This window comes from Microtus ochrogaster, linkage group LG8, assembly GCF_000317375.1.
Source record: "Microtus ochrogaster isolate Prairie Vole_2 linkage group LG8, MicOch1.0, whole genome shotgun sequence".
Taxonomy (NCBI): Eukaryota; Metazoa; Chordata; class Mammalia; order Rodentia; family Cricetidae; genus Microtus; species Microtus ochrogaster.
In genome coordinates, this window is record NC_022033.1 from 17,717,495 (window position 1) to 17,729,411 (window position 11,917).

At 41.0% G+C, this 11,917-nt stretch overlaps 1 protein-coding gene across 1 annotated transcript in view; it reads right to left on the reverse strand.

Moving 5' to 3' along the window:
• Window positions 1-11,341, reverse strand: part of Top1 (DNA topoisomerase I) — a 79,811-nt gene extending 68,470 nt beyond the window's left edge. The window contains exons 1-2 of the mRNA XM_005362993.2: window positions 10,970-11,341; window positions 10,636-10,660 (exon numbers count right to left, since the gene is read on the reverse strand). Of these exons, the coding sequence (XP_005363050.1) occupies window positions 10,636-10,660; window positions 10,970-11,002 (58 nt within the window). The 5' untranslated portion in view covers window positions 11,003-11,341. The remainder of the gene's footprint in view (window positions 1-10,635; window positions 10,661-10,969) is intronic.
• Window positions 11,342-11,917: the final 576 nt, after the last annotated feature.

An 11,917-nucleotide genomic window follows, 5' to 3' on the forward strand; every position in this document is an offset into this window, starting at 1 on the left:
TCCTTTCCTAGGAGGTAGATTCACCTAATCTGAACATGTACCTACTCAGGCCAACTCAATCTAGGGTAAGCCTGTTCCTGCATGCTTGTCCTCCTTTACTTCCATTAACTGAGCTCTTAATACCTGGATAATAGAGTTACCTTCCAGTCTGCCTATACTACACACAAGGGTCCCAATAGTCAAGGTCTTCAAATAGCCCCAAACCCAGTTTGTCTGGTCATAAAGGTATCAAGATGTTAATATGTTTCTTCATTTATTCCATTGATGATCCCACCAAGAGGCCTTTCTTTGAGATATTATGAATGACTGCGAAACATTCAGGTCATTCTCTGGGACACTAGTGAGCTATAACTAAAAAAATTAAAAAAAAATAAAAAAATAAATCAGAGAGCCCCTTCCTCATTATTACAATCTTAAGGAAGCACAAATACTGCACAAGTAATGAGTCATAGCCATAGAACTTTGCAGGTGCAGGGAGTGGGGATGGGATTTTGTGTGAGGGAAACATAGCCTTAAGTGGCTAGCTAAGTTACTACAAATCTAGTTTTAGAATTTGCACAAAAATCAGGATTATAGAACTTAACAAGATTATGATGATCGGTCAATTTATCTTATTCTTGTCGACAATTTGATATGGGGAATATATTAGTAACAGGATAGTTTAGCTATGTGGTTCAGGTTGGCTCAAAGTTGCAATACCTCTGATTCTGCCTCCCAAATGCAGGGGCTGTAGACATGAATATTATTTTATGAAACTTTGAACTTATATGTGAGGACTTTGGAGTAATTTGTGACATGCTGAAGGCTATCTAGCTAAGAAGTGTTGATCTAAGACTATCTGAAGTCTAGAGTCTCTCTCTGGCTAATGAACATGTGGACTATAAACATCTTTCATTCTTTCTAAAAGTATGAGGCTCATCAGTTCTACTCCACTGGCTCTGAAACTTCAGTATGCATCAGATCACCTAGAATTCTGCTTAAAAACGGATTGGAGTGATGTGTGTCTAGGCAAGGCCCAAGAAATTCTATTTCCAACAAGTTCTTAGACAATGCTAATGCAGTTGATCAGTCAGGAAACCATACTCCAAGAACTATCACTGTTCTAATCATATTCTTTCACTCAAATCGACACTATTACTAACTCAAGACCCCAACTAATTTAATGACCTCTATAGACTGGATCCTCAGTATTCTGCTGTTTACTTACAGCCCTCCACTTAACCACTGTAGAGCTGGAGAGATGGCTCATCAGTAAGAACATTTGCTGCTATCCCAGAGGATCAAAGTTTGGTTCCCAGCATCCACCTTTCATATTATCAGCTCTAGAGGATTCCACACCCTCCTGCTTCAGAGGGCATGTTTACACATATGGCATAGATAGACAGACACAAACGACAGATATAAACATAAGTAAAAATGATATTTTTAAATCAAACAAACTCTAGTTATCTGAGCTCTAGTCAGTCATTCCATCTAAAAAGATGACTTCAAGATTAAATGGCTTATTAAATATGTAAAGAGAAGGACCAAGATTCTAGTAAGACACAGTAAAGGCAGTTAATTATCTCTAATAGGTAAATCCTCAATGAAAGATAGAATTTATCTTTATAAATAAACTTGGGATTCATAAAGCCCAGGTTTGCCTCAAACTATTATATAGCTAATGATAGCCTTGAACTCCTGATTTTTCTTCCTTCATTTTCATGTATTGGTATTATAAGCATGCATCACCACAAATGATACTGCTAAATGTTCTGATCTTTAAAAAAAATCATTTAGACTACAGACAACTAATAACTACTGAGAGAGGGTCTCTCTCAAAAATGACACCCCCCATTGGTTATCTATCACAAAGTGGTCAGTTGCAAAATCATATATACACAAGTAACATACACACACATGCATGCAAGCACACACCCTTGTGTAAGCCTTGTAGCTTGACTAACAGAGTATCTTAATCTAAAGAAGCAAAATACATTTCCTAGCCAATTAAAATAGTGAGGTTTAAAAGGAACCTTCATTTCTCTTTATGGGCCACTAGCACCATGTGGGCTTCTTAAAGACACACTAACATATTTTCAGTGTGGTATATAGAGCATCAGCTTCTAGAAGCAAGACTAGGACCATGTCATGTCATATATGTCTGCAAAACACTACCACCTTACAAGACTTAAGATAAAATATTAATGCTATACTTCACAGGTGAAGACTAGACTTGGTACTGGAATAAAGCTCTATTCCTATTAAGCTGTTCAGCAAATGCTCAAGAACTCAAATTTGAGTTCTACTTAGCAGTGGGTAAAAACCTATTTACCTTATGCATTAGAAAGACTGATGCAAAAAAAAAAAAGCAGCATAAGATTTAAATACAATTCTACTGTGCATTTTCTTATACACTGAGGTCAATATAATCATACAACATTAAGATTCATCTTTCTAGTTTTTCACATATATTTTAAGAACCACTTTTCCATGACAAACCTTTCGAAGGCTTTAAGGATTTCTTAAAATTAGACCCATTCTATAATTGCCAGTTACTATAACCTACTTTCAATTTAATTATTAATTTTGCAGTCTGAGCCTGTTGGGATGTTCTTCCTGATAAATGGTGTAAGGTCTCTAAGATCTATTAGGTTTAATCTAATGAACACTAGTGAAGCACTCCTAAATGATTTTTATTTCCTTTGAGTAGAGTTTTAAAAATAACAAATTCAAAACAATTCAATATTCAGTATTAACTAGACTTATGAGCCACTGTGAAAATTTCTTGACTGTGTAATTTTTTTCACTATCTACAAATACCTATCTTCTCATACAACTATTAACACGTACTTTTGCTCCCAAATTCATTAACATAAGCTTTAGTTTAGGGGTTGTTTTGTTTTTGTGGTACTGGAGACTGAACCTAGAGGCTTGCAAATACTAGGCAAGTGTTATGCTGAGCTGTATGTATTGTATGTATATGTGTGTGTGTGTATATATATATATATATATATATAGAGAGAGAGAGAGAGAGAGAGAGAGAGAGAGAGAGAGAGACCATAGAAACGAACTCTGAAATGAAGAGTGCAAAACCAGTCAATAGCGTCAGGATGGGTGAAATGGTTTATGGCATGTAACACAGGTGTACACTATGAGGGAGAGGGTCTCTGTTTCTCTCCAGAGTACATGAGCGGCTAAAGGGAGTGAATGAGCTGACACAGAGAAGCAAAGTCTCTACACTGGTCCTTGAGGCCTCCTTTATTTCCCTAGGCTTAACTAGTCACAGAGAAATGAAATCCAAGAGAGGTAAAGAAGCAGCCACCGCCACCATATGGTATTATTCTGAGCCAGCAAGCTTAAGTTTGTATCTGAGGAATGTGGCTATGTCTGAGCACAGCTGTATACTGACTAAAGACCACAGTAGCTGGAGGTAGAGTTTGAATGTAGAGCTGCCCTCATCCTTATTGTTGAAACTGGCTTAGAAGACCTTGATGTGTTTGTTAGTGAGACTGGTCTGGAAGTGGTATATGTGCTTGGGCACCCCCACAGTGCAATTAGAGAAAAATATATCTTTGTCTCCAGGCTGAACATTCTAGGATCAACAAGCTTGTGCTCTTCTTTTGACAACATACCAAAGGCTTTGTACCACCAAGCAGGCACCTTTTGCTCTCAGCATATCACCAAGACTGTCAAAAGGACAGCAGTGCTGGTAAGCTTGATTCATGGTGCCAAACGTTCTATCCTGGATTCTGGACTTTGGTCCTTGGTGGCTACAGCCTTGTTTGGAAGCACCACTGTCTCCTTTCATTTTTATTTAAAGACAAGGTTTCACTAAATTGCCCAGGTTGCTTTGGAACTCACTTGATGATCCTCTTGCCTCAACCCTCTAATAAGCTCAAGTATAGGCCTGAGTTTGCTTACTTACAATACTCGTATTCCCCAAATCACTATTTCACAGGAAGCTGAATTAGCCATTTTAAGCAAGATATGGAAAAAAAGATTAAGTCTCAGGTGTTTTCAGTCTTTAAGTTAAAAAATGTTTTGTGTGTTTTGGGAGAGAAATTGTGGTCTTTAAAAAATATGCTGATAAGGCATGTTGACTTTCATGGTTTAAAAAAACCCAAAACACACAAATGGTCTTTCATTTATTAAATGTATTCAAAATATGGGCATCTTTACTTGAAAACCCATAGTTCTAGTAAAAAGCTAGAAAATTAGTCACATCAATGGATGGGTCTTCATTTTTCAGCCTGTCTTCTCAATTGCTCTAAGAAATTAATTAGGCTTTAAACTTATTCTTAAAAAAGCAGAATAGGGGGCTGGAGAGACGGATCAGTGGTTAAAAGCACGGACTGCTCTTACAGAGGAAAGAGTTTGAGTTCTGGCACCCACATCAGGTGGCTTACCACCAGCTCAAGGGGAACCCAATGCTTCTGACTTCCATGGACATCTGCACTTGTGCGCAGGCATGCGCGCGCGCACACACACACACACAGATATATACATGATCATAAAGCAAAAAATATTCTTAAAAGGAATAAAAGCAGGAACACAGCATATACTTGGGTCCCACTTAGTTCAAACATAGATATAAAGACCCTTTTATTTTACAGTGACTCCTTTTACAATGGGAAGATGGGTACAGAACAGGAAGCTCAATTAAGACAAGGAAAGGATGTAACCAACTCTAGTTATAAGCTATAAATAGAGTGGATAAATGACAGGAAGATTTAAAACATTAGCAGGAAATACCAGTGAGGAATATACCAATAACAACACTACTACAAATCTAACATTGATAAAGATCTCCTGGGGCATGATGGCACATGCCTTTAATCACAGTACTCATGAGGAAGAGGCAGCCTGGTCTACATAGTGAGTTCTGGGTCAGTCAGGGTTACATAGTGAGGCCCTACCTCAAAAACAAAACAAAAAAGAAAATAAAGATCCATTTTAGAATACATACAATCTCACTGAAGTTTAAATATTACAGAGAGATAAACCTTCACATTCTTATATAATCTGTAATAGTTTAAGAAACAGAAAATGGTTAGCTGAGAAAACCAGGGGCCACAAAGAAGTAAAAACTGAAGTTGCTTTTTTACCAAAATTTTGAGATGCTAAGTAACACACATTTTGATACAGGCAGTCTAAGTCAATGGTACTATAATCTGTATGTACTCCAGAAGTATTACTTGAAAACATGTACTTACAATATTTCTTAAACATACGCAATACCTACTTGTCATTTCATCAAACTATGAAACATTTCCTCTAACACTGCCAAAATACTTTATATATGGGTCATATATATCTGCCTTTAAAAAAAAAAATTCTGAGACAGGGTTTCTGTGTAGTACTAGATGTCCAAGTACTCCATCTGTAGACCAGGCTGGTCTTAAACTCACAGGGATCACCAGCCTCTGCCTCCCAAGTGCTGGGACTAAAGTGCCACCACTGCCTGGCACATGAGTTTCTGCTTTAAACATTTTCTTTCCTAATCAAGTCTTGGACAGTGTACTGCCCTCCAATCTTCTTCACTCCCTTCTAAAGTGCCCAGGCCCACATTATCAACATTGCACACTACCAGCACCTAGATAGCCATGACGAAGAATGGAGTTTGAAAAAAAGCTAATTCTTCCAAACGATGGCTTCAGTTTTAGGGTCCCTATTTCAGTTACTGGCCTGAAGCCACAGAAATAGAAGGTGCTTCTCAAACTTCCAATTTACAAAGTAACAAAATAGAGACAGACACCCCTCCATTTACTATGAAATCTTCCCTTAAACACAACACTCCATTGACTAAATCTGGACCTTCTACCCTAAATTCAACACCTTAAGGTGATTTCTCAATTGTTCGCCCAAATGCCTTTATTTTGCAAAGTTAGTAGATTAAAAGTAATCAAATATAATCAAATAATTTAAACCATAGAACACAGAATTTCACTCAAGGACTCCAACTTTTAAATGCCAACAAATATGTTTTACCATTCCTTCAAGTTGTTTTTGTTTTAAGCAAAAACAAAAAAAGAAAGGAATAAGAAAACACAAACCACCTCTAGATTTGACACCAAATGCTTATTGCTAGTATTTGCGGTCTCAAGGTAAATTACACCTACAAAGTAATTACACTTGTAATTCATTTCAATGTGAACCTAGAACTTTTAGAGTCCAACATAGTTTCATAGCAGAAAGATACAATCTCTCACACAACATGTTTCTGGAGAAATGACTGAGTTTGAAGAAAGTCGGTTTTACTTGACATCTAATAAATGGCAAAAGTTATTGAAAATCTGTAATGTACATTATGCACTCATGCCCAACTTGTATGAATAATACATTTTCAGAATAATGTGGTCTTGTAAAATGACATGCACTAAGAAAGAACGACAAAAACATTTCCCATACCATAACCAACAAAAGACAACTGTTGCTGTAATTAATATACAGTTTTTCTAACATTTTAAAGATTTAAAAAGAAGACTTTTTTTTTTTTTGGTTTTTCGAGACAGGGTTTCTCTGTGGCTTTGGAGCCTGTCCTGGAACTAGCTCTGTAGACCAGGCTGGTCTCGAACTCACAGAGATCCACCTGCCTCTGCCTCCCGAGTGCTGGGATTAAAGGCGTGCGCCAACTTTTTAAAAAAACTTTCCCATGCCACACAGCAAAAACAAAAAAATTTAACAACCTATTTTTGACATATAAGGCTTAAAATCAGGTTAAATATAAGATGTCCTGCCACTCACACAAATAACTATTTCTTAACTATTCCCAGAATAAATCAAAACTTTCAAAATTTTTCAAACTTTCTAAATCCATTATTTTTATGCTTGTAGAAAAGACTCGACTTTGCCACCCTGTGATATGGTTTACGTAAAATTTGGGGAACAACTTTGGGTTATCTTTCATTTTACAATATCTACTTAACCAAAGAGAAGTTGAAGTTAAAAGGTTAGAAATAGCACCCAGTTTTTGTCTTTTAAACCATGAGATCTTTTTCTGATTTTTTTTTTTTTTTAAATTTCGAGACAGGGTTTCTCCGTAGCTTTTTTGGGGGGTTTTCTTGTTTTAACAGAATCTGTGAGATCTGATAGGCTCCAAGATAGTAGCATTTCAAAATTTCAAAAAAGGTCCATCAAGGAGTCTGGCTGCAGTGTAAAAAGAAATATTTCACTGGAGTCTAATACTTAAATGTGTCCAAACTGAGTCTAAAGGTTTCCAGACTTCATTTGGAAAGACCACCAGTTTTCAGCTTTAAAATATGATAAGCATTTCAGAGCCACACCATGAGTCTTCTCATTGCCTACCTCAACTCATACCTAAGAGACAGCAAGCAGACCTTATCAAAACTAAGCCAATTAATCCTACCCAGAATCAACACATGCTGCCAAATCGTAGTATGATGGAGTTGAGTAGTCAGTAAGTCTACTTTGATGCAGGAAGAGGAGGAAGCTCCCAAACTCCAGTAACTTTAAGTCTTTGAAAACAGAAAAGGATTACCAGCACCTTAAGCTGATGTTATCAATGTTATAGCAAGGCATCGTATGCAGTACTGTAATAATGACTCAGCCTCACTACGGTTAGTGCTACTGACAAAGGGAATAGCTTTCATTCAGGTGAAAGGGAAGTATGAAGTATGGGCTGTGTCCCTAAAATTCCTAGCTCATTGTTAATATCTTATATACAAATATACTACACAAATAATATTTTCACAGCAGTTGAATATGGTTCAGAATGTTCTAAATTTCACACAAAAGGCTGTAATTTTTAAATACTGTAAAGAATAAGCTCCCCAGCAGGGGAAAAGTACTGTATATGTTACAGAATTTAGTAACCAAAATAAGGAATATGTGGTTTTACTTTGTGAACTTGCAGCTAATCTGTATGATAGCTCAAGATCACTTAAAATCATATTTAAGTAAATATTCTCTTACTATAAGGATCAATTAAGAAGTCAGGGTATTAAAAACTCATTTTTAAAATTGTCTTTCATATTTACATGCTCAATCACCAGTTAACAGTGTATTCCTTGGTAGAGCAAGCAGTTACTGAAACTACATGTAGACAATACCCACAAAGGTAATCACTACAGCATCAGAACCTTACGGTGGGAGATACACAAAATGCTTGTCATCAAGGTTTTGGTAAGGAATAAATGGGTTGCCACAGTTTACCACCTCCCTTTACTAATCAAAACAGGAAACTTCATGTCTTCAAACCTACTGTATGGAGGCTAGGTTCATGGCTTTAGAATGTAATCAGTTTCCTATTTATCAAATGGAGATTAAAAATACCTAATTCATAAGGTTCTTACAAAGAATAAGTTAGATTAACCAAGAAAAGATTTGACTTGCAAGTCTGACAGTTAAGTGCTTAATAAATATTAAACATCATTGCTGGAAAATGTGAATCTATTCTAACAGTTAACAGAGGCAGTTTAATTTACTCTCTATAAAAATGCAAAGATAACCCATAATCATGCACATATTCAGTAAGCTCCTTTCTAATATTTAGATGAGAACTATGGAAGTTAAACTTGAGGGAAAAGGCTCAAGTTATTGCATCACTAAATACATCACCTACCAGACCCAATTAAAAAGCAAATACTTTTATTATTAAATTCTTACCTTCCTTCAGAGAGCTTAAATCCACTTCTGAAATCCACACCTACCGCATTCTTTGCCCCCTTTCCAAAGAAGCATATCTATATAAGATGGCTTTCTAAATTACAGAGGTCTCATCTCCCTCTTTTAAAAGCTTGATAGGGCCGGGCGGTGGTGGCGCACGCCTTTAATCCCAGCACTCGGGAGGCAGAGGCAGGCAGATCTCTGTGAGTTCGAGACCAGCCTGGTCTACAGAGCTAGTTCCAGGATAGGCTCCAAAGCCACAGAGAAACCCTGTCTCGAAACACCACAAAAAAAAAAAAAAAATAGTAATAAAAAAAATAAAAGCTTGATAGGATGGACAAACACACCCAAGAAACAAACCAACCCCCGGCAATTCTCAGCACCTAGCCTTGTACAACACCCTCTCCCAGTCACCTCTGAGAAATTTCCCCACCCCCAGATAATATTAAGTCCTTTATGTTCCCAAAGCATTTTGGGTACACATAATGCTCCAGAACTTACCTTGTAATTAACTAATTATGACTCCCCCAATAGGATGACTTGAGAGTAAGACAGAGATGTGGTCACAGTCTCAATTCTAGCACTAAGCACAGTATATATTAGGTGCTCAAGAAAAGCTAAGCTTAAGATTCTCTCCGGACTCAATCTCTTTTTGGATGGCTGCTCTCAGTTGGGCAGGCCAATACCATAGACTGCTGCACCAGAAAACCTACTTCTTAAACGGCTTCTCCCACTAAAGTTCCCCAGAACCCAAACGCTATTAGACATGATTATGTACAAAATCAGAGGGAATTCCCAGCATACTACAATGGGATTGTTGGAAAGCCTATAAATATGAGCTTCTTACTGGGGTAGTGGGAGGGAGACACCCACCAACACATTCTTCACAGGGTAGTTTTAGTGGAAATATCTAAAACAAATGACTGGAAAGGACTCAAAAACATGATGTGGGAAAAGCTAGCTAACCCTTGATTCCTGAAATACTGCAGCGTTGGAGAAGAATGAACAGGAAAACAGGAGTAGGGGCTGGCCACTCTTTGTTTCAATAAATAAAATCTTTTTAAACTCTCTATAGTCCCTAAAGAAAAGACCAGCACACCAGGTCCAGATGAACAGCACAACCTTTCCTCAAGACAAGTCACTAAACTGTGTCTCTTTTAAAAACAAAACAAAACAAAAAACCCAACTGCCTTGGGAAGCCTAACCACAAAGTTCTAGTCACTAACACTTTTAATTTTATAAGGAAAATCAATATGCTCAAGTCCAACACTCACTCTAGGTGACACATAGATAACGTGAAAACTTTCTAAAGGGAGGTATCTTCGCAAAGAACACAACTTGGGAAAACAATCCCAAAATACAAAGAACTCCACAAAAGGTTGACTTTAGTTTTTTGAGCCATAACTGCTATCATAAACATCTCACCACGAAAAAACACACAACCCCACAGCTGCCTAAGGGAATCTTTCATTCTGGAAGCAGAAAAAAAAGCAAGCAAACGTGAAGCAGAAAGCGAATAACTTCCAAAATAAAGTTCTATTTAGGAAAAAAAAGGTAATTTAGTCTCCAAGCCTTGCCTCTCGGGTGAGGTCTGTGATTTATGTGGCTCTGCTCTGCAGAAAGCGCTTTCTGGCCGGCTCAAAGAAGGAGCCGAGGGAGGGAGAGAAAGACACAGGCACTGAAAGGAGAGGAGAGAGAAAAAGAAAATGGCGCAGAGACTAAGTCCCGACCGTCGACAAGGCGACTTTCCCGGGAAGAATCCCGGCGGAGCAAAACCGCCCGAGACCCAGCGACGAGAGACGCGGGGTCTCCGTTACCCCCTCTAGGGAAGGCCGTGATCTGGGGGTGCTGGGACCCCGGGAAAGGGGGTCTAGAGGAGGCCCGATGGGAACAATGGGGCCGGTGAGCGAGGAGCCGGGACTTAGTCTCTGGGACGCCATGTCTGTCCTCTGCCCGGCTCCGGCCCGGCGCGGGGGAGACGGCCGGCGGCGTGTGGGGACACTCGGGTGGGGCGGGGGGCACACTCACCATTCAATCGGAAATCCGCTTCAATCTGAGGAAAGAAAAAGGACGGAAGATGAAACAACCGGCACATGAAGCCCCGAGCGGCGGGCGAGAGCGCGCGGCCGGGGGCCGGACCCACCCGGCGCCCCGGGACCCGGAGCCCCGCGAACGGCCCTCCCCGGGGCTACCATCCCCAACCCCCCCAAACTCCAACTTGACGGCTCCGCCCGGGGCCCGGCCACCCGAGCGGCTCCAGTCGGCCGCCCTTCACCGCAGACTCGGGCCTGTCAAGGCGGCGCGGCCGGGGCCGGGGCTGAGCCGGGAGGCCGGCGGGGAGGCGGGGGCCCGTGGTTCGCACCTGGGAGTCGTTGTGCAGATGGTCCCCGCTCATGTCGGCCGGCGGGCGGACACTGAGGGCTCAGAGGCAGCGCGGGGGAAGAGACGCGGACGGTCGGGGCGGCCTGAGCAGGCGGACGGAGTTTTCCGAGAGGACGAGCAGACGGCGACAGCAGCCGCGGGCCCGAGACTCCCGGGGCAGCTGAGGAGGCGGCGACAGCGGCGGCGACGCTGACAGACTGCCGGGCGGGCGGGCGGGCGAACGAGAACAGACCCCCAGCAGTTGTGTAACAGCCTAAGTTCGCATTTCCCCTCAGTGCGCCTGCGCGGCCGCTTTTAAATGGGACGTCAACGACGTCAGAGCCCGTGGAAAGGAGCTGAGGGTTGCGGCGGGTCTCTTCGAGGTCTGCGAGGCAGAGCGGGTTTTTGCCTGGCAAGTTCCGCCCCTCATTTGCATACGGGATTGACCCCGCCCACCCTCTGCCTAGCTGCCGGCTCGCGTTCTCGGAGGCGGGACGCTGGCTCTGGGCAGTGCGCAGGCGCAGCGCTGACACCGCCTCTAGACCCAGGACACCGGCGCGGCCACGTGGTAGGCCTTTAAAGGCCGCGGCGGGACCCAGCTGGGCCAGGCAGGGACCGAGCCTCCAGCTTCCGCATCTCTAGAGCTGGACAAGTTCGATCTGCGCATACTTTGGCCGCCCGGGTTTTAATTTACCACCATCCCTAAGGTGTTGGGTGGAGTCACTTCCCAGTCTTTGTCCAGACCCCAGACTTCTGGGTTACTTCACACCCATTTTTTAAAATTAAATTTTCAGTCAAGTTTAGCTCCAATTTACAGATTCATACATTAAGCCCTTTGTCACAAGGGCTCAACTGCATTCATTCATTCTACAAATATTTATTGAGCATCTACTGTGAGCCAGGAATTCCGCTGATGTGAGGTCCAGGGTTGTACTGCGAACAGGCCATT